Source organism: Melanerpes formicivorus, unplaced genomic scaffold (assembly GCF_026170545.1).
Source record: "Melanerpes formicivorus ecotype bairdi unplaced genomic scaffold, bMelFor1.0.p_v2 SCAF_16, whole genome shotgun sequence".
Lineage (NCBI taxonomy): Eukaryota > Metazoa > Chordata > Aves > Piciformes > Picidae > Melanerpes > Melanerpes formicivorus.
In genome coordinates this window covers 811843-836030 of record NW_027142368.1, presented here as the reverse complement: position 1 = coordinate 836030, position 24188 = coordinate 811843, and the positions used below count along the sequence as shown (strand labels likewise).

Genomic DNA, 24188 nt, shown 5'->3' with positions numbered 1-24188 from the left:
GTCCCCAGGAGATTCAGTCTCAGCATGAGGAGAAACTTGTTTGGTGTGAGGCTGCTGGAGGCCTGGAGCAGGCTGCCCAGAGAGTCTGTGGAGCCTCTTTGTCTGGAGAGCTTCCAGCTAGGCAAGCTGCTGTGGGTGCTGTGGTGGTTTGAGCCTTAACTGGGATTTAAGAGCTCAGATGGGGGCAAGGCTGAGAATCCTTCCCCCACTCCCCCTTCCTCTTTCCCAATAGAGAGGAAAAGAAAGGGAAGGAGCAAATCCACCAAGAAATAATTTGGAGTTGGCTTGGAAGTAGAGAGATAAAGAATTTTCTTTAAACTATATATATATCTATATATGTAACAAGAACAGGAAGGGTTCACAAGGGTAAGGAACAAGGGTGGATGGGGGAAAAATATGAAGTACAAAACCAATCCTTTGCAGAGGTGTGGATGTAGCAGGGAGGACCACATGGCAGAGAAGCAGGGAACCAGCAGCAGTCCTCATCCAGGCAAAGGCAGGGGCTAAGAGAGGGGCTGCAGTGTCCTCCTCTTTATAGGCTTGCTGGACAGGGAGGGGGAGTGGAACAGACTAACTCAGTTTCCCAGGGGGAGTCCCTCAGGGATCAGTCCTGGGACCTGTCTTGTTCAACATCTTTGTGGGTGACATGGTCAGTGGCACTGAGTGGCATTGAGTGCACCCTCAGCAAGTTTGCGGATGACACCAAGCTGTGTGGTGCAGCAGACACACTGGAGGGAAGGGATCCATCCAGAGGGAGCTGGACAGGCTGGAGAGGTGGGCACAAGCCAACCTCATGAAGTTCAGTAAGAGCAAGTGCAGGGTCCTGCATCTGGGTCGAGGCAATCCCAGGCACAAATCCAGGCTGGGCAGTAACTGGCTGGAAAGCAGCCCTGAGGAGAGAGCCTTGGGGGTGCTGGTGGACAAGAAGCTCAGCAGGAGCTCTCAGTGTGCACCTGCAGCCCGCAAAGCCAAGCAGAGCCTGGGCTGCATCAGGAGAAGTGTGGCCAGCAGGGCAAGGCTCTACTCAGCCTTGGTGAGACCCCACCTGGAGTACTGTGTCCAGTTCTGGAGCCCCTATTACAAGAGGGATGTGGAGGGGCTGGAAGGTGTCCAGAGCAGGGCCAGGAGGATGAGCAGAGGGCTGGAGCACCTCTCCTGTGAGGACAGACTGAAGGAGTTGGGGCTGTTGAGTCTGGAGAAGAGAAGGCTCCCAGGTGACCTCATTGTGGCCTTCCAGGATCTGAAGGGGGCTCCAGGAAGGCTGGGGAGGGACTTCTCAGGATCTCAGGCAGTGCTAGGACTAGGGGGAATGGAATGAAGCTGGAGGTGGGGAGATTGAGGCTGGAGGGGAGGAGGAAGTTCTTCCCCATGAGAGTGGTGAAGCCCTGGGATGGGTTGTGCAGGGAGGTGGTTGGGGCCCTGTCCCTGGAGGTGTTTAAGGCCAGGCTGGCTGAGGCTGTGGCCAGGCTGATCTAGTGTGGGGTGTCCCTGCCCATGGCAGGGGGGTTGGAACTGGCTGATCCTTGTGCTCCCTTCCAGCCCTGACTGATACTATGATAAAATCCCCTCCAGGGAGGGCAAAGCTCTCACAAGCCCTCCCTGCCCCTGCTTCCAGGATGGGTGTAACCTATCACAGTTGCCCTGCTTTAGCAGGGGGGTTTGGAGTGGGTGATCTCCACAGGTCTCTTCCAACCCCCACAATGCTGGATTTTGGGATAACTAACAGAGATTTTCTGCTTTTGCATGTTAAGTAATTTGTGCTTTTTTTGACTTCTTCATGAAGTGCTGCATTTAAGAGGCAGCTGCCATAAGAATACAAAGCATGTTCCATCTGTGATAGTACAGCAACACTCCACTAACTGTGTGCTTTGTCAGCTCTGATACCAGCACCATGAATAAGTCTGGTGGTTAACTCTTTCTTGCTGTAATTCTCTTTATTCAGAATGAAAATTTTGATGGGTTTGTCGTTGAAGTTTGGAGTCAGCTGGGAAACCAAAAGCACAGGTGAGTATAAATCTCTAGGGTGCAGTTCCTAAAACCCAGCTCCTTCAAAGCAGCTTTTGCATGTGTCCATGGGGATTTGACATTGTCATAGGAAGTGCTAGAATGTATCCAGGGAAGAGCCACGAGGATGAGCAGGGGGCTGGAGCCCTACAGCGACAGCCTGAGAAAGTTGGGATTGTTCAATCTGGAGAAGAGGAGGCTCCCAGGAGACCTTCTTGAGGCCTTCCAGTATCTGCAGGGGGCTCCAAGAAAGCTGGGGAGGGACTTTGTAGGGTGTCAGGGAGAGATAGGACTGGGGGGGATGGAGCAAAACTAGAAATGGGTAGATTCAGACTGGGTATTAGGAAGAAGTTCTTGCCCATGAGTGTGGTGAGACACTGGCACAGGTTGCCCAGGGAGGTGGTGGAAGTCTCATGCCTGGAGGTTTTGAAGGCCAGTCTGGATGTGGCTGTGAGCAACTTGCTGTAGTGTGAGGTGTCCCTGCCTGTGGTAGGAGGGTTGGAACTGGCTGAGCCTTCAGATCCCTTCCAACCCTGACAATTCTATGATTCTGTGTGAACCTGGCCCCTTAGCAAGCCTGTGGTTTTTACTGCACATAGAGGGCTCTTCCTTTGAGATCTGTTGATGCCCTTCTGAATAGCAGAGCAGAGTCACTCCCAGCAGAGTCACTCCCGATTAGGGGCAGGTGTGGACTGCCTTTTGCTTCCCTTGTCCCCGCCACAGAAGCGCTGGGGCAGGCCATGACGCCTTGAGCCCACAGAGTGGCAGCATTGTGACATGCCTGGTTCCTGAGCTTCCTTCTCCAACCCTGGCTTTCCAGAGTGACAACATTAGTGAAGCATCTTCTTAGCCTTGGAAGGTTGAGGGTCAGCTGAAGGGAAATGTCAGCACAGAGATGAGCCCTCATGCTCTGGAGATGTGAAGCATTCACAGCACAGCAATTGTGTGCTCCCTGTAAAGCAGCTGTTTAAATTCCTGATGCAGGTCCTTCAAGGTGAGACAGCTGAAAGTAGTGTAACCTACTTCTAGGTGAAGGAACAACAGATCACAGCAATGCTGCTGGGAGCAGGGAGTACCTTGAAATTACTTCCAGAGCTATGTGACAAGACAAGGAAACCAGCCCAGCTGATACAGTACAGTCCTATTACTTAGTGTGAACATGACTGAGTTGAAAAAGATGAGAAGTCCCTTGGGTTTTGTTTATTTGGGGGGTTTGGTTTATTTGGTTTGGTTTTGTTTGCATGTGTGTTTGTTTGCTTGTTTCTGAAGTGCAAGTAGTCCATCTGAACCAAGAGGAGAAAGTTCTTTGCTGTGAGGGTGCTGGAGCAGGCTGCCCAGAGAGGTTGTGGAGTCTCCTTCTGTGGAGAGTTTCCAGCGCTCCCTGGGCATTGTGAGCCTGGGCAGGCTGCTGTGGGTGACCCTGCTTTGGCAGGGGGGTTGGACTGGGTGAGTTCCAGAGGTTCCCTTCTGAACCCACACCATGCTGGGACTCTGGGATTCTGGGGAAGACTCAGTCTGGAGAAGAGAAGGCTCCCAGGTGATCTCATTGTGGCCTTCCAGGATCTGAAGGGGGCTCCAAGAAGGCTGGGGAGGGACTGCTCAGGATCTGAGGGAGTGATAGGACTAGGGGGAATGGAATGAAGCTGGAGGTGGGGAGATTCAGGCTGGATGTGAGGAGGAGGTTCTTCCCCAGGAGAGTGGTGAAGCCCTGGAATGGGTTGTCCAGGGAGGTGGTTGAGGCCCCATCCCTGGAGGTGTTTAAGGCCAGGCTGGCTGAGGCTGTGGCCAGGCTGATCTAGTGTGGGGTGTCCCTGCCCATGGCAGGGGGGTTGGAACTGGCTGATCCTTGTGGTCCCTTCCAACCCTGACTGATACTATGATACTAATCTAGGCAGCAAGCTGAAGCTAGGCTTGTGTGTGTGATAACAAATTCCTGTTCTTTTGTTAATAATGCTATGGAGCAGACCCACCCAGTGCAGTACCTTAGCAGTGCAGGAGCAGTTTATACAGCACAGGGTATAGAATCAGCTTCCACTCCTGAAGGCAGTGTGTAGGGATAGCTCTGTCAGAGTCCATCAGTATATCCTGAGGGCAGGCAGTCTGCAAAAAGAATCTGGAGACCTGCAAATGGAAGGTCCTGACTCACTTTTAAACTGGGTTATGATTCATGCACTGCTTCATTTATTAGAAAGCTGGACTAATGGAAGCTCTCTTCTCAGCAGACCTCACCTGAGCAAGGGTTCCCATGAGATTATTTTGGTTTTCAGTAGCTGCACATGAATGTTGGTTGCATTAAAGAGGCACAGTGGCATCTGCATACTCTCCCTGTGGTCTTGGGGCTTGAACCACTGCACTGCCTAAAGATCATAGAATCAATAAGGTTGGAAATGACCTCAAAGATCATCAAGTCCAACCTGTCACCCAAGACCTCCTGACTACTAAACCATGGCACCAAGGGCCCCTCAGTTTAAGAAGGACTCTTGAAGACCCTTGAAGGTGTCCAGAGAAGGGCAACGAGGCTGGGGAGTCCTCCAGGAGCCCAGCCCCAGGCCAGCCAGGGCTGAGGTGGGAGCCTGGGAGAAGAACACACACCTTGAGTCCTGTGTCCAGTTCTGGGCTCCTTAGTTTAAGAAGGACATTGAAGACACTTAAAGGTGCCCAGAGAAGGGCAACAAGGCTGAGGAGGGGTCTGGAGCACAGCTCTGTGAGGAGAGGCTGAGGGAGCTGGGGTTGTTTAGCCTTGAGAAGAGGAGGCTCAGGGGAGACCTTCTTGCTCTCTCCAACTCCCTGAAGGGAGGTTGTAGCCAGGTGGGGGTTGGTCTCTTCTCCCAGGCAAGCAGCACCAGAACAAGAGAACACAGTCTCAAGCTGTGCCGGGGGAAGTTTAGGCTGGAGGTGAGGAGAAAGTTCTTCACAGAGAGAGTTGTTTGCTGATGGAATGTGCTGCCCAGGGAGGTGGTGGAGTCACTGTCCCTGGAGGTGTTGAGGAGGGGATTGGACGTGGCTCTGGTGACAATGCCATGTCTGGGTGTCTCCATGTAGCAGAGTAGCAGTGTTAGCTCTCTGCAAAGCTTCTGTACCCTGTGCATCCTGTGAGCAGCCTCTGTGAGAACCTGTGATCACTGAGCATTTTAAAATGAGGCAGATTTAGACACTTCTCTGTCAGCCCTTTGCACATTGCTAGCAAACAGTGAGGGTTTGAGTACTCACTCCAGGGTGGAAATGAATGGACATTCTTCCTGCAGGCCTGAGGAGTTATCTGATGAGCCTGCTTTGTGCTAGCTGGCATTGCAGATAAGGTGAAAGGTTGCTAAGAAATCATGTTGCAGGCCTCCACTAAGACATGAAACCCTGTTGTTTCAGGCTCCCCATGCATCTTCTCTTTCACATGTTCTCAGGCAGAGCTCACTTTGTTCTTTGTTTGTTTTCAGGAGCAAAAAATAATCTTCTAGGCATTCTAATTTGAGGGCTAGAATTGCTCTGTAATGCTCAGCAGACTGAAGTGATATCAATCTGCTGCTTGCTTTTGCATATTCATGTAAATGGTGATGTTAGCAACAGTATAAATTTTATATGAGAGAATTATGTGCCTAAATATATCTACCTGGTTTCATGTTAGGTGTCCTAGGCAGCCTGCTCTCTGGCTCTACATGGAAGGGTCCTAGATGCCTCAGGTCTTACACAGCAATCCTGTATGCATGCTTTGTGGACACTTGGAGGTATAAAATTGCCTTAGGTTCTTGTGTTTAGATGCTGAAAAGAATCTTAGAATCACAGAATGTTAGGGATGGGAAGGAACCTCTGGGGATCATCCAGTCATACATACAGAATCATACAATGGTAGGGGTTGGAAGGGACCTCCAGAGATCAAGTCCAACCCCCTCAGTCCAACCCCCCTGCCAAAGCAGGGGCACCCACAGCAGCTTGCCCAGGATCACAGTGGCCAAGGGGGGTTGGATTCTGTGCAGAGAAGGAGGCTCCACAACCTCTCTGGGCAGCCTGCTCCAGGGCTCCAGCACCCTCACCCCAACCAAGTTTCTTTTCATGTTGAGGTGGAGCCTCCTGGGTGCCAGCTTATACCCATTATTGTATTATTACTGTGCACCACCAAAAAGAGCCTGGCACCTTCATCCTGACATCCACCCTTCAGTTATTTATCAGCACTGATCAGATCTCTTCTCTGATTCCCTTCTCAAGACTAAGCAGCTGCAGGTCTCTCAGCCTTGGTTTGTAGGAGAGGTGTTCGAGTCCCTCAGTCATCCTTATGGCTCTCTGTTGGACTCTCTCCAGCAGGTCTCTGTCTCTCTTGAGCTGGGGAGCCCAAAACTGGACACAGTATTCCAGGTGTGGTCTCACCAGGGCAGAGTAGAGGGGAAAGAGAACCTCCCTGGATCTGCTAGCCACACTCCTCTTGATGCACCCCAGATCTGAAGAACCTGATTAGTCTTGATATATGTCTGGGGACCTAAGTTACAGGGTGAGGCTCACTTGCCAGTTCAGGCTCCCATGGACATCTAATAAAGATCATTTGAAGTCCCCTCTATAGTACTGGAGCCTACTTACTCTCTGAGCTTTCTGGGAGTAGAATTGCTGCTGTACAAATCACAGTGAGGTCAAATTTAACCTTGGATGAAAGGCTGCTTCTAACTGCTACTGCCTCCTCTCACCCTGGCAGTCATTGCTCAGTGGAAAAAAAGTATTCAGCTGCCCATCTCTTATTCTAACAGATAGGCAATTGGCTTCCTAAGGCAGCCAGCATAGCCTGTGCAGGTAATACCTCAATTCTAGTGTGTTTCACTGCTGCTTGTAGTTCAAACCTGCTCCTTAATTAAAGAACTGTCTGATTTTGCAATAAAATACTCCAGGTTATTTACCCTGTGGCATTTCAGTGTAGAAGTGTACATGGCAGAGCTGTTGAGATAACTGAGCAAGCAAAGGTCCTCCTGCTTGTTTAGGCAACAGCTAGCTAGACAGGATGATTTCTCTCTTGCTAAGCCTACTTGTGGGTTTATTGGGTGGATTTTTTTGTTTTCCTTCAGAGGTCTGGGTCATGACTCTGGGGAGACCTCACCTGGAATGCTGTGTGCAGGTCTGGAGCCCTCAACACAGGAAGGATGTGGACCTGATGGAGCAGGTCCAGAGGAGGCCATGAAAATGATCAAGGGATTGGAGCTCTGCTGTGAGGATAGACTGAGGGAGCTGGGGGTGTTCAGCCTGGAGAACAGAAGGCTCCAGGGAGACCTAATAGCAATCTTCTAGTACCTGAAGGGGACTACAAGAAGGCTGCTAAGTGCCTGTTACAAAGGCCTGCAAGGACAGGACCAGGGGCAATGGCTTTAAGCTGGTGAAGAGCAGATTGGATGTTAGGAGCAAATTTTGCACCATGAGGCTGCTGGACCACTGCAACAGGTTGTCCAGGGAGGTGGTTCAGGCCCCATCCCTGGAGAATGGAATGGAATAGAATGGAATGGAATAGAACAGAATAGACCAGGTTGGAAGAGACCTTCAAGATCATCAAGTCCAACCTATCATCCAACACCACCTAAACAACTAACCCATGGCACCAAGCACCCTGTCAAGTCTCCTTCTAAACACCTCCAGTGATAGTGACTCGACCACTTCCCTGGGCAGCACATCCCAATGGCCAATCACTCTCTCTATGAAGAATTTCTTCTTAACATCCAGCCTAAACCTCTCCTGGCACAGCTTGAGACTGTGTCCTCTTGTTCTGGTGCTGGGTGCCTGGTTTGAAATTAGAGCAGAGCAGATTTAGACTGGATGTTAGGAACAAGTTCTGCACCAGGAGGCTGCTGGAACACTGCAACAAGTTGCCCAGGGAGGTGGTTGGGGCCCTGTCCCTGGAGCTATTCCAGGTGAGGCTGGACATGGCTCTGGGCAATCAGATCTAGTGGAGGATGTCCCTGCTGACTGCAGAGGGGTTGGACTGGATGAGCTTTGGAGGTGCCTTGTAGCCTGGACCATTCTGTGATTCTGTGTTGTGCAGAAGGCATGAATGTAGCCCTCAGAATGTCAGAGCATCCCAGAGAGCACGCACAGTGTTCTGATCAGGCTGGCAGCAGCTGACAGATGGCACTGCCACCACACAGAACCAAGCTGTACAAGGGGATCTCTCTTTGTCACCACGTGTTGCAGGCACTTGGCACCATGCAGAAGATGACCTTCAGACATCTTATTAATGGTGGTAGGAGTAGAGGAGCAAAGAGCTCTGCTGGCAGTTCTATCCTTCATGTTAGTCCCTGAAAAATTAATCTATTAATCAAAGTTTGGCCATAATTCATTGCAGTTGCTTGGTATTAACTAGGCAATGTAATGGCACAAAAGGGCAATTCCTTCTCGACTCAGGCAGCTTTACTCTGCCCAATTTTCTTGACAAGGCATAAATTTTAGGGAGCACTGACTACCAAGTTGGACAATAAAAGTGGCTCAGGTTAGAAAGTTGCAGAGTTGTGAAGGCTTTTGTGGAACTGCAGAGAAGGATTTAACAGCTTTGTGTGTCTTCACAGAACTGCCAGGGGTGGAAGGGACCTCAAGGATCAGCCAGTTGCTCTCAACAGCTACCTGAAGGGAGATTGTAGCCAGGCAGAGGTTGGTCTCTTCTCCCAGGCAGCCAGCACCAGAACAAGAGGACACAGTCTCAAGCTGTGCCAGGGGAGGTTTAGGCTGGAGGTTAGGAGGAAGTTTTACACAGAGAGAGTGATTGCCCATTGGAATGTGCTGCCCAGGGAGGTGGTGGAGTCCCCATCACTGGAGGTGTTCAGGAGGAGACTTGATAGGGTGCTTGGTGCCATGGGTTAGTTGATTAGGTGGTGTTGGATGATAGGTTGGACTTGATGATCTTGAAAGTCTCTTCCAACCTGGTCTGGTCTGGTCTGGTCTATTCTATTCTATTCTATTCTATTCTATTCTATTCTATTCTATTCTATTCTATTCTATTCTATTCTATTCTATTCTATTCTATTCTATTCTATTCTATTCTATTCCATTCCATTCCATTCCATTCCATTCCATTCCATTCCAACCCCCCTGCCATTGGCAGGAACACCTCACACCACAGCAGGTTGCTCACAGCCGCATCCGGCCTGGCCTTCAAAACCTCCAGGCAGGAGGCTTCCACCACCTCCCTGGGCAACCTGTGCCAGTCTCTCACCACCCTCATGGGGAACAGCTTCTTTCTAATGTCTTCTGCAAGGCTTCTCAGACAAACCTACAGCCCTCTGAGCTGCACTGCAGGAAAGGGGACTACAAGGTATCCTGAGGAGTGCTGGAAAAGTATCACAGTATCACTAAGGTTGGAGAAGACCTCAAAGATCATCAAGTCCAACCTGTCACCACAGACCTCATGACTAGACCATGGCACCAAGTGCCACATCCAATCCCCTCTTGAACACCTCCAGGGATGGGGACTCCACCACCCCCCTGGACAGCACATTCCAATGGCTAACAACTCTCTCTGGGAAGAACTTTCTCCTCACCTTCAGCCTAAACTTCCCCTGGCACAGCTTGAGACTGTGTCCTCTTGTTCTGGTGCTGGTAGCTAGAGAGAAAAGACCTTCCTGGCTATAACCACCTTTCAGAGAGCACCTTGTAGAGAGCAATGAGGTCACCCCTGAGCCTCCTCTTCTCCAGGCTGAGCAACCCCAGCTCCCTCAGCCTCTCCTCACAGGGCTGTGCTCCAGACCCCTCCCCAGCTTTGTTACCCTTCTCTGGACACCTTCAAGTCTCTCAATGTCCTTCCTAACCTGAGGGGCTCAGAACTGGACACAGGACTCAAAGTGTGGCCTAACCAGTGCTGAGCACAGGGCACAATGACTTCCCTGCTCCTGCTGGCCACACTGTTCCTGATGCAGGCCAGGATGCCCTTGGCCTTCTTGGCCCCCTGGGCACACTGCTGGCTCATGTTCAGGCAGCTGTCAATCAGCACCCCCAGGTCCCTCTCTGTTTGGCAGCTCTCAGCCACTCTGACCCCAGCCTGTCGCTCTGCCTGGGGTTGCTGTGGCCAAAGTGCAGCCCCTGGCACTTGGACTTGTTGAATGCCATCCTGTTGGCCTCTGCCCATCTGTCCAGCCTGGCAAGGTCCCTCTGCAGAGCCCTTCCTGCCCTCTAACTGACCAACATCTGCTCCCGGCTTGCTGTCACCTGCAAATTTGCTGATGACTGACTCAATGCCCTCATCCAGATCATCAGTGAAGATATTAAAGAGGATGGGGCCCAGCACTGATCCCTGTGGTGAAGGGGACTTCTGAAAACCAAAGCTTCCCTTAAACTCTGGAGTGCTGAAAGTTTGGAGGTTTGCAGAGGGCACAAGAGACTTGGAAGTGATGAACACCTGGAAAATTGGCCTACCAAATGGTAGGGATGGTAGAAGGCCTGAAGTAGTAGGAATGAAGTAGACCTTAATTAGCTCAAGATAGCCTTAAAGCTGCCAGTGTTTTAGTAGCTACTCTGAAGTTAAATTTGACAATGTTGAAGTTCCTAGTAAATATTTAATGAAGCCTTTTCAGGAAGAGTGATTCTGTTCCTGCTTTCCTCCACCTCATTATAATGTTTAAAATGTCAGTAGCTTTTCTTTCTCAATTACCAGTGGTGGGATGGGAGAATATTGTGCTTAAAAGCCTGGGAAGCACTGTGGGCACACAGTAAAGTGTGAATTTATAGCACACACACAATGAGCATTCTGCTGTGGCTGTTTGGGGTGAGGGGGAGAGTGCATGCTTGATTTATCTGTCTTGCCTGACAAATGGAAATGAACCTAAATTAAGTCCTTAGGCATGAATCCTGGCTGATTTGCTGGGAGGCTTTTAGGACCCAAAGTCTTGGCTTGACAGATTAATGAGTAGATGTTAATCTGGGTTTCTTGAGCAGGGATCTGTTGTTGTTCTCCAGTCACCCCTTTTCTTCATAGAATCATAGAACCATTTTGCTTGGAAAAGCCTTTTGAGGGCATAAATTCCAACTGTTCTCCAACTCTACCCAGGCTGGGGCTCAGCCATGGCCCTCAGCACCATGACTCTGTGTCTTTTAAACACCTTCAGGGGTGGGGATTCAACCTCTCCTCCCTGGGGAGCTTATTCCAGTCTTTGAGAGCCCTTTCATCAAAGTTTATTCTAATGTCAACCTAAGCCTCCCCTGGGGCAACTTAAGCCATTTCTTCTTGTCCTATCACTTGTACTTAGAAGAAGAGATCGACCTCCACCTGGATCCAGCCTCCTTTCAAGGAGTTCTAGAGAGTGAGAAGGTCTCCCCACAGCCTTTTATTCTCCAGACTAAACACCCCCAGCTCCCTCAGCTGCTCCTCCCCAGCCCTGTTCTCCAGACCCATCCCCAGCTTTGTTGTCCCTCTCTGGACCTGTTGGAGTACCCCAGTTCTCAAGGTGTGGCCTCACCAGTGCCCAGGACAAGGGACAATCACTCTTCTCATCCTGCTGGTCACACCATTGCTGATCCAGCCCAGGATGCTTGTGGCCCTCTTGCCCCCCTGGGCACACATTGGTTCATGTTCTGTTGCTGTTGACCAGCACCCCTAGGTCCTTTTCTACCTGGCAGTTTCCAGCCACTCTTCCCCAAGCCTGGAGTGTTGCAGGGCAGTGTCCAAGCTGGAGCTAATTGTCTTTTGGCCAGAGCTATACTGCTGGGATTTGGTGATGGGAGGAGAGCAAGTGGCCCTTTTCCTGGAGTATTTTCAGTTAGAGCCCTTTCTGCTAGCTAGAAAATAGAAGCAGCAATCCAAACTGCACTCCTGCCCCTTCCTCAGGCCACCCATCTCTGTCCTTTGGTCCCAGTTGCAGGCTGTGGCTCTAAGCTGTATGCCTTTCTGGGGTTAAAGTATGCTACTTTGGTGCAGTCACTGCTTTTGTGGGTGAATTTTTACCTCAGCTGGCTAATCCCCAGGCTCTGACCTTGCTAAGGAAGTGGGAAACCTTGAATTTCATATTCACTTGCCTTCCCCCCACCCCCCCCCACCCCCCCTTCTTTATCTACATCTGGTTCCAAATTATTCCAATTGCTTTTCTTCTCCTGATTTAAAGCATTGCTGTCTGGATTGGCAAGATTTTAGGAGCTGAGACAGGTAGGTGAAGATGCAGAGTGGGAACAGGGTTTGTGAGTTCTGTTTCTAAGTGAAAATGAAAAAGATGTTACCTTGCTCTGCACCTTTGTGAGGTGCTTTTATCCTGTCCTGCCCCTCCTTCTATCCCCTCACCTTTGAAATAATTCAAGTCAGCCAATGTTTTGCTCAGTGTGGAGGTCTCCCAAGTCCCTGCAGCTGCAAAAGGCAGCCAGGCAGAGAAGAGAGATGTGGGCTAATGAACAGTGCAGAAGAATCTCAATGCCAGAGATCAGCCTGATCGTGCAGGTAGCCTCTCTGACAGCTAATGAAGGCTGTGCTCATAACTGCAATCTGGTAGCTACAAAAGCTACTTGGCCATGAGACACAAAGCAGTGGGAAAGGTGTAGCAAGCTTGAATGCTGCTTTTGATGAGCTTATGGCAGGAGAGCCATGCTGGGTGTGTGTGTGGGTCAATAAATGTCTGTTCAGAGTTGCAGTCTTTTCATGTGCTCCTATGGGAGAGAGCTTTTCTGTGCTGTAATTGATTTGTCTGAATAGTGACACAATGTGGAATGCCTAAGATAAGGAAATGGGAGGGAGAGCATTGCCAGAGCAACAATGGCAGCAGTACATGCTGCAGACAGCCCAAAAGCTGCTTCCTGTAGCTCCTGGAGGAGAGACAGAGCTGGCAGTGACACTTTGTTGTCACGAGCTGTTCATCACAGCCCTTGAACACCTCCAGGGATGGGGCATCCACTACCTCTTGGGGCAACCTGTTCTCCCCACCCTCATGCTGAAGAACACCTTCCTAAGCTCCAGTCTAACCCTGCCCTCCCCCAGCTTCAAACCATTCCCCCTTGGCCTGTCTCTAGACACCCTTCTGAAAGGTCCCTCTCCAGCCTTCCTAGGAACAAGATCCCTTTAGGTATTGGAAAGCAGCTCTGAGGTCCCCCTGGGGTCTTCTCCCCTCCAGGCTGAACAACCCCAGCTGCCTCAGCCTGTGCTCACAGCAGAGCTGCTCCAGCCCTCTAAGAAGATGCTCTGGGTTTGCACACAGTGTGTAGTTAGATTAAAACACAGCTGGGGAATGTTTTAGCTCCGGGGTGATCACCAGAGCCAGTAAACCTAAGACTGCCTGCAGCAGGTCAGTGTTCTGACTTGCTGGAAGAGGGCAAACCTCTGATCACTTTTTCCTGCTCTGGTCATTCACTGCAAGCTGTGTTTGGCTCCCCTGCCAGCTGCATCTTCTCCATTATTTCTGCTGTTGCCTGTTAATTTGCTCTTGTCAATGAATCAGTTTTACTGCCCTTTCTCTCTAACAATACATTTGTATTTCAGGGAGCTGATTCACCTGCTCACTCACCTCTCTGAAGCTCTGCATGAAGCACAACTTAAACTCATCCTGGTCATCCCTCCTGCTGTTGCAGCAGGGTGAGTATGCCTGCTCAGGTGGCAGAGGAGGAATACTTGCTTGTCTGATAGACAAGACATTCAAAGCTTTGTTTGTAGCTGTCTGGCTTACATGAATAACAAGCTGAGTGTGGGTAGCCCTCTCTTCAAGCATGTTTCACAGCATCACACGTTGTCCTGAGTTGGAAAGGACCCTCAAAGGTCATCTTGTCCAAGCCCCTGCAGGCAGCAGGGACATCTCCAACCAGAGCAGGCTGCCCAGAGGCACATGAAACCTGACTTTGAGTGTCTCCAGGGATAGTTTAATAGTTTCATTCAGGGTTGGAAGGGACCACAAGGATCATCTAGTTCCAACCCCCCTGCCATGGGCAGGGACACCCCACACTAGATCAGGCTGGACAGAGCCTCATCCAGCCTGGTCTTAAACACCCCCAGGGACGGGGCCTCGACCACCTCCCTGGACAACACATTCCAGGGTTTCACCACTCTCATGGTGAAGAACTTCCTCCTCACATCTAGCCTGAATCTCCCCACCTCCAGCTTCATTCCATTCCCCCTAGTCCTATCACTACCTGATATCCTGAGAAGTCCTTCCCCAGCCTTCCTGTAGGCCCCCTTCAGATACTGGAAGGCCACAATTAGGTCACCTCAGAGCCTTCTCTTCTCCAGACTGAACAGCCCCAACTCCTTCAGTCTGTCCTCATAGGAGAGGTGCTCCAGCCCTCTGATCATCCTTGTGGCCCTTCTCTGGACACGTTCCAGCACCTCCACATCCCTCTTGTAATAGGGGCTCCAGAACTGGACACAGTACTCCAGGTGGGGTCTCACCAGAGCTGAGCAGAGGGGGAGGATCACCTCCCTTGCCCTGCTGGCCACACTTCTCCTGATGCAGCCCAGGATCTGATTGTCTTTGCGGGCTGCAAGTGCACACTGAGAGCTCATGTTGAGCTTTTTGTCCACCAGCACCCCCAAGTCTCTCTCCTCAGGGCTACTTTCCAGCCAGTCCCTGCCCAGCCTGGATTTGTGCCTGGGATTGCCTCGACCCAGATGCAGGACCCTGCACTTGCTCTTATTGAACTTCATGAGGTTGGCCTGTGCCCACCTCTCCAGCCTGTCAAGGTCCCTCTGGATGGCCTCCCTTCCCTCCAGCGTGTCTGCTGCACCACACAGCTTGGTGTCATCAGCAAACTTGCTGAGGGTGCACTCAATGCCACTGTCCATGTCCCCCACAAAGATGTTGAATAAGACAGGTCCCAGGACTGATCCCTGAGGGATTCCGCTTGTCCCTGGCCTCCACTGGGACATGGAGCCATTGACAGCCACTCTTTGGGTGCGGCCATCAAGCCAGTTCCTTATCCATCCAGTGGTCAGCCATCACACCCATGTGTCACCAGCCTGGAGACCAGGATGTGGTGCGGGACAGTGTCGAAGGCTGTGCTCAGCTCCAGGTAAACGACATCAGTTGCTCGCCCCTCATCTATTAATTTTGTCACCTGCTCATAGAAGGCCACCAGGTTGGTCAGGCAGGATTTGCCCTTGGCAAAGCCATGCTGACTGTTCCCAATCACCTCTTCACTATTCTTTTGAGCGAGTAGTGACTCCAGGAGGATCTGCTCCATGATCTTTCCAGGCACAGAGGTGAGACTGACTGGCCTGTAGTTCCCTGGTTCCTCCTTCTTGCCCTTTTTGAAGATGGGGGCAATGTTTCCCCTTTTCCAGTCTGTGGGGACTTCCCCAGACTGCCATGACTTTTGAAATATAATAGAGAGGTGTTTAGCAACCTCCTCTGCCAGTTCTCTCAGTACCCGTGGGTGTATCCCGTCGGGTCCCATGGACTTGAACACTTTCAGGTTCTTCAGATGATCACGAACCTGATCTGCACTTACAATGGGCAGTTCTTCCTCCCCGTCCCTGGCTTTGACTTCCATAACATCAGGAGTGTGGCTAGAGGCCCTTGCAGTGAAGACTGAGGTAAAGAAGTTATTAAGTACCTCAGCCTTTTCCTCATCACTTGTGACCATGTAACCAGTTTCCTTTCTGAGGGGGCCCACACCTTCCCTAGTCGTCTTCTTCCCATTAATATACCTGTAAAAGTTCTTAGTGTTCCCTTTAATCTCCCTGGCTAGATTCAACTCAAACTCTGCTTTGGCTTTCCTGACCAGGACTCTTGCTGCTCGGGCAGCTTCCTTGTATTCCCCCTGTTCTACCTGTCCTTCCCTCCACTTCCTGTAGAGTTTCCTTTTAAGTAATAGTGTGTCCAGTAGCTCCTTGCCCATCCAGGCAGGCCTCCTAGCATTCTTTCCTGCTTTTCTCTTTGTTGGTACACAGAGCTCCTGGACACAGAGGAGGTGGTCCTTGAATACTGACCAGCTGTCCTGGGTCCCTCTTCCCTCCAGGGCTTTGTCCCATGACACTTTGGCTAGCAGATCCCTGAAGCCATCAAAATCTGCATGCCTAAAGTCTAGGGTCGTGAGCTTGGAATACTTCCTCCTGATTGCCCTGAGGATGTTAAATTCAACTGCTTCATGGTCACTGCAGCCAAGGCCGTCTATGAGCCTCACATTGCTTACCAGCCCTTCCCTGTTGGTGAGAACAAGGTCCAGCATAGCACCATTTCTTGTTGGTTCCTCCACCATTTGGAGGAGGAAGTTGTCTTCTATGCAGTCCAGGAACATCCTGGATTGCTGGTGCCTTGCTGTGTTGTCCCTCCAGCAGATATCCGGGTGGTTGAAATCACCCATGAGGACCAGGGCTTGTGACCTGGAAGCTGCTTCTATTTGCCTATGGAGGGCCTCATCTGCTTGGATCTGCTGGTCAGGTGGTCTGTAGGAGACCCCCACAGTAATATCTTCTTCCCCTGTCCTGCCTTTAATTTTGACCCATACGCTCTCAACTAGCTTATCATCCCTCCCCAGTTGGAGCTCCACTGATTCCAACTGGCTATTGACATAGAGGGCAACACCTCCTCCTCTCCTTCCCTGCCTATCCTTCCTAAAGAGTTTATACCCATCTATCCCTACATCCCAGTCATGGGATTCATCCCACCAAGTTTCAGGGATGGGGCCTGAACCACAGCCCTGGGCAATCTACCCTAATATTTCACCACTCTCATTGTGCAGGACTTCCTCCTAACTTTGCCCTGCTCCAGTGTCAAACCATTGTCCCATGTCCTATCCCCACAGGCCCTTCTGAACAGTCCAAGCTTTCCTGTAGGTCCCCTGCAGATACTGAAATACAGCTCTAAGGTCTTCTCCATGCTGAACAACCCACTTCTTTCATCCTGTCATCCCAGGATAGGTGCTCCAGCCCTATGATCATCTTTGTGGTTTCCTCTGGACCCTCTCCAGCAGGTCCATGTCTCTCTTGTGTTGAGGGCCCCAGAGCTGGACACAGTACTCTGGGTGAGGTCTCAGCAGAGCAGAGCAGAGGGGCAGAATCCCCTCTCTCACCCTGCTGGCCCCACTGTGATAGCTATGCACAGTCACATTTACCACTGAACTTGTGATGTCACAGTAACTTGCAGAGGGACTTCCTCTTCAGTTAACCAAAGCATCTGGTGAGAACTTTCAGAACAAGAGCAGAAACAGTTGTGGAGCTTAATCACTTGTTGCCAAGGAGTGAGAAGTGCCATAAAAGTAGCATGCAAGAGAACTTTTTGTGCCTCTGGGCATGATTTCAGCTCTGACAGATAACAGTTACTCTTTAAGTAAGAAAAACAGAGCTCCAGGAAGGAATTTTATCTAGAAGAGGGCCCTGGGTTCTCAAGATTATTTGTTTTGACTTGGATAGTTCATGTGTACAGCAAATGCATTTGGTAAGGGGATAATATTTGTAAGTGATAATGATTCTGTTCTTTTTGGTGCACTGATTTGGATCTAACAGATGTGCCAGTTTATATCCTTTTCTGCCTCAGCAGCAGTTAGCAGTTCTTATCTCTCAGTGTTTATAGCAGAAAGATATTTGAGTCTTAAGACTCAATTTGTTAAAATCCCCAAATGTGGGAGGTGAGAGTCATAGAATCACAGAGTGCTCTGGGTTAGGAGGGACCTCCAGAGCTCATCCAGTCCAACCCCCTCTGCACTCAGCAGGGACATCCTCCACTGGATCAGGTTGCCCAGAGCCCTCTCCAGCCTCACATTGAATATCTCCAGGGATGGAGCCTCAACCACCTCCCTGGGCAACCTGTTGCAGTGTTCCATTACCCTCGTGGTGCAGAAGTTGTTCCTCACATCCAATCTCAATCTGCTCTGCTCTAGTTTGAAGCCATTGCCCCTGCTCCTGTCCCTGCAGGCCTTTGCAAACAGCCTCTCTCCATCCTTCCTGGAGCCCCCTTCAGGTACTGGAGGGTTGCTATTATAGGTCTTCCTGGAGCCTTCTCTTCTCCAGGCTAAACACCCCCAGCTCCCTCAGCCTGGCCTCGTAGCAGAGCTGCTCCAATCCCTTGATCATTTTCATGGCCTCCTCTGGACCTGCTCCATCAGGTCCAGGTCCTTCCTGTGCTGAGGGCTCCAGCCCTGCACACAGTACTGCAGGTGAGGTCTCCCCAGAGCAGAGCCAAGTGGCAGAATCACCTCTCTGGGTCTGCTGGCAGCACTGCTTTGGATGCAGCAGGGTTTTTTTCTTACATGTGGGAGGAATTTGAGTCCTCTTAAATTTTTTACATTTTTAGGACAAGATTCTACATTGTCTTTAAGTGCTACAGAATGAAACTGAGAACCCCCACTTTTATTGTACCCCAGGTCTTTTGCTGGGGAGAAAATGGGACTCCAGTAGTGTGTATTTCAGGGAGATTGTGTCTGTTCCTTCAGGGGTTTGTATGATGAAGCTGTGATGCATCTATGTGAGAGTGAGCAGACAGAGCTGAAGACAAGGGTGGAAGGTGATGCAGAGTACCTGCAGAGTGATTTGACTTCATTATTGGCACTTCAGATGGAACTGTGGGCCATGCCAGTGCTGTACAGCTTGGTTAGCAAGAGCTTTGCCAATGCCCAGGTGCCATTTGGTCACATTTGGCTGCCCTTCAGGTCAAAAGATGTGTGGTGGCCTTGCATCATGAGCATGGCTGGCTGCTGTGCTCCATGGTGGTGAAGTGACCAGGTATTACCTGGGGGCAATAACTGCACCTGAAGGATGGCCAAGGGCTCAGGTGCAGCCAGCATGGATTTAGGAGGGCCAGGTCCTGCCTCTCCAACCTGAGCTCCTTCTATGACCAGGTGACCCATCTGGTGGATGTGGGGAGGCCTGTGGATGTGGTCTACCTGGACTTCAGCAAGGCCTTTGATGCTGTCCCCTACAGCAAACTGCTGGCCAAGCTGTCAGCCCCTGGCTTGGCCAGCAGCTCTCTGAGCTGGGTTAGGAACTGGCTGGAGGCTGAGCCCAGAGAGTGGTGGTGAATGGTGCCACAGCCAGCTGGCAGCCAGGCACCAGTGGTGTGCCCCAGGGAGCAGTGCTGGGCCCTGTGCTCTTTAACATCTTCATTGATGATCTGGAGGAGGGCACTGAGTCAGTCATCAGCAAATGTGCAGCTGACACCAAGCTGGGAGCAGATGTTGGTCAGTTAGAGGGCAGAAGGGCTCTGCAGAGGGACCTTGCCAGGCTGGACAGATGGGCAGAGGCCAACAGGATGGCATTCAACAAGTCCAAGTGCCAGGTGCTGCACTTTGGCCACAGCAACCCCAGGCAGAGCTACAGGCTGGGGTCAGAGTGGCTGAGAGCTGCCAAACAGAGAGGGACCTGGGGGTGCTGATTGACAGCTGCCTGAACATGAGGCAGCAGTGTGCCCAGGGGGACAAGAAGGCCAAGGGCATCCTGGCCTGCATGAGGAACAGTGTGGCCAGCAGGAGCAGGGAAGTCATTGTGCCCTGTGCTCAGCACTGGTTAGGCCACACCTTGAGTCCTGTGTCCAGTTCTGGGCCCCTCAGTTTGAGAGACTTGAAGGTGTCCAGAGAAGGGCAAGAAAGCTGGGGAGGAGTCTGGAGCACAGCCCTGTGAGGAGAGGCTGAGGGAGCTGGGGTTGCTTAGCCTGGAGAAGAGGAGGCTCAGGGGTGACCTCATTGCCCTCTACAACCACCTTTCAGGTGCTGCCAGCATATACAAGGAGTATATGTTCTCTGGGTGTTCTCCATGTGTTCTCTAGGTGAGCAGGGGGAGTGGATTAGATGATCTCCAGAGGTCCCTTCTAACCCCCACCATGCTGTTAATTACACAGTATCACAGTATCACAGTATCGCTTAGGTTGGAAAGGACTTCGAGGATCGTCGAGTCCAACCTATCAACACAGACCCCATGACTAGACCATGGCACCAAGTGCCACATCCAATCCCCTCTTGAACGCCTCCAGGGTCGATGACTCCACCACCTCCCTGGGCAACCCGTTCCAATGACGAATGACTCGCTCGGTGAAGAACTTTATCCTCACCTCGAGCCTAAACTTCCCCTGGCACAGCTTGAGACTGTGTCCTCTTGTTCTGGTGCTGGTTGCCTGGGAGAAGAGACCAACCCCTTCCCGGCTACAACCACCTTTCAGGTAGTTGTAGAGGGCAATGAGGTCACCCCTGAGCCCCCTCTTCTCCTCTTCACATCATGCCTTTCAGGGAATTGTGGTAATGAAGGTTGTCTTGTCCCCAGAACTGTTCACATTCTGGATCTCTACATTCTTCTACTCTCTCCATACCTTGCTTCTCAAAGGTAATGAGAAGAGGAAAGAAGAAATGGCCTCAAGTGGCACCAGTGGAGGTTTAGGTTAGACATCAGGAACAATTTCTCCCCCAAAATCATTGCTAAGGCCTGGAACAGGTTGCTCAGGGCAGTGGTGGAGTCCCCGTCCCTGGAGGGATTGAAAAGCTGTGGAGCTGTGATGCTGAGGGCCATGGTTTAGTGGGGACCTGGCAGTGCTGGGTTAATGGTTGGACTGGATGATCTTCAAGGTCTCTTCCAACCAAAACCATTCTGTGATTCTAGGAGTGTCCCTGTCATATGTGGGTAACTTATGTTACTTATGTCTGTGTCATGGGTGATGCCTTGTTCCTGTCAGACTGAGAAGCTCCAAATCCCTCTTCACAGGGTCACAGGATATCAGGGGTCAGAAGGGACCCAAAGGGTCCTGCCAGAGCAAGAGTATAGAATCCAGCACAGGTCACACAGGAACACATCCAGACAGGCCTTAAAGTCTCCACAACCTCTCTGGGCAGCCTGTTCCAGTGTTCTGTGACTCTTACAGTGCAGAAGTTCTCCCTTGTGCTGAGGTGGAACCTCCTGTGCTGCAGCTTACATACATTGCTCCTTGTCCTATCCCAGGGAGCAACTGAGCAGAGCCTGTCCCTGTCCCCTTCCTCCTGACCCCCAGCCCTCTAAGTCTTCTCTTTTCAAGATTAAACAGCCCCAGGTCCCTCAGCCTCTCCTCCCCAGGAAGTGCTCATTCCCCTAAGCATCCTTGCAGCCCTCTGCTGGACCCTCTCCAGCAGATCCCTGTCCCTCTTGAACTGGGGAGCCCAGAACTGAAGGCAGTATTCAAGATGAGGTCTGACCAGTGCCGAGTAGAGGCGGAGGAGAACCTGCCTGGCTCTGCTGGACACACAGCTCTTCATACACCCCAGGATCCCTTTGGCCTTCTTGGCCCCCAGGGCACCTTGATGTCCCATGGATAACTTGTTGTCCAAGTTAGTTGCTTTCAGGAGGTTTGGTGTGGGCTGTGCCCCATGGGGCTGCAGACTGAGGAAGCATAACCTGCTGGAGAGGATTAGAGACAGGGAGCAGGCTTCCTGCAGTGCTGGAGCGTGGTGCAGGAGGCTCTGCTGCCTGCAGAGCAGGCAACAGATGTGCCACACGTGCTGGTCCTGGGGGGTTTATGCCTTATCTCTGAGTTTCACCTCGTGGAAAAGACACCTCCTCCTGCTTGTGCTGATATTTCTGGCGTGCTGAGCTTGACTTCCTGATGATGAGAAGTGGGGAAGGCTCCCAACAGTCACGTTGTCAGCAGTGAGAGACTGGCTTTTTTCCTCCCCCTGCCCCAAGTTTCCTTTTTCCTTCCAGCTGTTCAGCAATCTTGTGCCTGCACATGAAAATTCAGTGATGTTAAGTCCGTGGTAGAGAGCCATTAGTAGATGTTTGTCAGATGAGAGTTAGCAGACAGCTAAAGAAAACCATTCCAGTGTCTCATTTTCCTGCCCTTGGGGTGTAAAGCAGCATGGGCAGGCTCCCAGCCACTGTGCTTTATGACCATTTAACAGCACACTTTCAGGTGCTCTTGTGCAGCCTCCTGAATTTCCTGTGGGCTGTCACAACCTTGCACTGTGCCTTCATTTTCAAGCTGCCAAAAGGGCTGAGAAGATGGAATAAATCTCTCCTCTCTGCCTGGACTTTTCTCTGCATTCATCTCACTACTTTTTGTTGAGCTTTCTAGTGAGGTCTGATGGCACTAAGAGAGAACAGCATCTCTGCCTGTAGATGGAGAATCATAGAATCATACAGGTTGGAAAAGCCCTCTAAGCCTCTCCAGTCCAACCCTCAACCCAGCACCACCATGGCCTCAGGTACCATATCCACAGGTTTCTTGACCACCTCCAGGGATGGGGACTCCACAGCCACTCTGGGCAGCCTGACCACTCTCACAGCTCCAACCTGACCCTCCCCTGGCACAATTTCAGGCCATTTCCTCTCTCCTTCTCTCACTTGAGACTAGGGAGAAGAGACCAACTCCCACCTCACTGCAGCCTTCTCTCAGGGAGCTGCAGAGGGCAATGAGGTCTCCCCTCAGCCTCCTCTAGGCTGAACACCCCCAGGTCCCTCAGCTGCTCCTCATAAGACTTGTAGCTGTGCAGGGCTTAAATGTTTCCTGCTGAAAAGCTTCAGGGACTTTGTTGTAGGTGAGTAAAAAGTTGTCTGTGTGCTGAGATCATTTAGCTGTGATGTCACTTCTGGAGGTCAATGATGTAGCCTTGTCCAAATCTATTCCTGAATATAGGATGGGTACTTTCTACCATCTTAAGACTTTAAGCCCAGAATCAGATCTAATTTTAATCTTCAATAGCTGCAGGAAATCCAATTGCAGTTTATTTTCTGTGAAACCTGTGGGCTTCTAGATGGGCTTAGTCACTTTATGTTTTCCTCTGTTGGACAATTTAGCTGCTTTATATCCTTAACTTGAGGGCACTTGTTTAATGCAGAAATCCTTTTGCTTCCACATGTGGCTGGCCACCAGCTTTGGATAGGCAGAGAGAGAGAAGCAGAGTGTTGAAGGCTGGGGCATAAGGGAACTAAATAAATGCCATTTCAATTGGCAAACAGGGCTGTAAAATAGAACCACAGAATTACTTCAGCTGGAAAAGACCTCCAAGATCATGGGGTCCAACCACCTACCCACCACCACCATGGCCACTAAACCTGTGCAGAGTCCTTTTCTTTAGGGACTGAAGGATTCTGACAGCCCAGCTGCATTGTGAGGAGATTCCTTCCTATCACAGTATCAGTCAGGGTTGGAAGGGACCACAAGGATCACCCAGTTCCAACCCCCCTGCCATGGGCAGGGACACCCCACACTAGATCAGCCTGGCCACAGCCTCAGCCAGCCTGGCCTTAAACACTTCCAGGGATGGAGCCTCAACCACCTCCCTGGACAACCCATTCCAGGGCTTCACCACTCTCATGGGGAAGAACCTCCCACCTCCAGCTTCATTCCATTCCCCCTAGTCCTATCACTCCCTCAGATCCTGAGCAGTCACTCCCCAGCCTTCCTGTAGCCCCCTTCAGATCCTGGAAGGCCACAATGAGGTCACCTGGGAGCCTTCTCTTCTCCAGACTGAGTCTTCCCCAGAATCCCAGAGTCCCAGCATGGTGTGGGTTCAGAAGGGAACCTCTGGAACTCACCCAGTCCAACCCCCCTGCCGAAGCAGGGTGACCCACAGCAGCCTGCCCAGGCTCACAATGCCCAGGGAGTGCTGGAAACTCTCCACAGAAGGAGACTCCACAACCTCTCTGGGCAGCCTGCTCCAGCACCCTCACAGCAAAGAACTTTCTCCTCTTGGTTCAGATGGACTACTTGCACTTCAGAAACAAACAAACAAACACACATACAAACAAAACCAAACCAAATAAACCAAACCCCCCAAACAAACAAAACCCAAGGGTCTTTTCATCTTTTTCAACTCAATCATGTTCACACTAAGTAATAGGACTGTACTGTATCAGCTGGGCTGGTTTCCTTGTCTTGTCAGATAGCTCTGAAAACAATGTGCTGGTACTCCCTGTTCCCAGCAGCATCACTGTGATCTGTTGTTCCTTCACCCATAAGTAGGTTACACTACTTTCAGCTGTCTCACCTTGAAGGACCTGTGCTTTTGGTTAGAGCTGCAGTCCTTCCTCAGAAATAAAGACATGGAAGCTAAGTCCTTCAAAAGCTCTTCCCAGCTCAAGAGAGAGCCTTTGCAGCAGTCAGCCACCATTAATGCAGATCTCTCTGGAAAATGGAGGGCTGCTGTGCCTTTGTGTCCCAGGGATGTTCAGTGGTGATAATAAACACTTGAAGATTGTTGTGCTTTGGTCAAATCACAAAATAAGAGGAATTCCTCTATCTTCTCTCCTCTCTGCTGTTCCTTCCCAGCTTGCTTGCTGCCTTCTTATGATCTACCTTTCTTCCCACCTGATAGCTCCTCCTTAGAGCAATTTTCTGTTGCTATTAATTGCAGTCTATTACAGATCAAGCCAAGGAGAA

General features: G+C 50.9%; 1 protein-coding gene across 6 annotated transcripts in view; it reads left to right on the top strand.

Annotated features, from left to right (window-relative positions):
* CHID1 (chitinase domain containing 1) overlaps positions 1-24188 on the top strand; it is a 174988-nt gene that overhangs the window by 17922 nt on the left and 132878 nt on the right. For 4 of the 6 annotated variants that reach the window (XM_068148576.1, XM_068148575.1, XM_068148577.1 and 1 more), the window contains exons 7-8: positions 1943-2004; positions 13409-13501. In XM_068148576.1, the coding sequence (XP_068004677.1) occupies positions 1943-2004; positions 13409-13501 (155 nt within the window). The remainder of the gene's footprint in view (positions 1-1942; positions 2005-13408; positions 13502-24188) is intronic. The other 2 variants (XM_068148579.1, XM_068148580.1) reach the window with 1 other exon arrangement.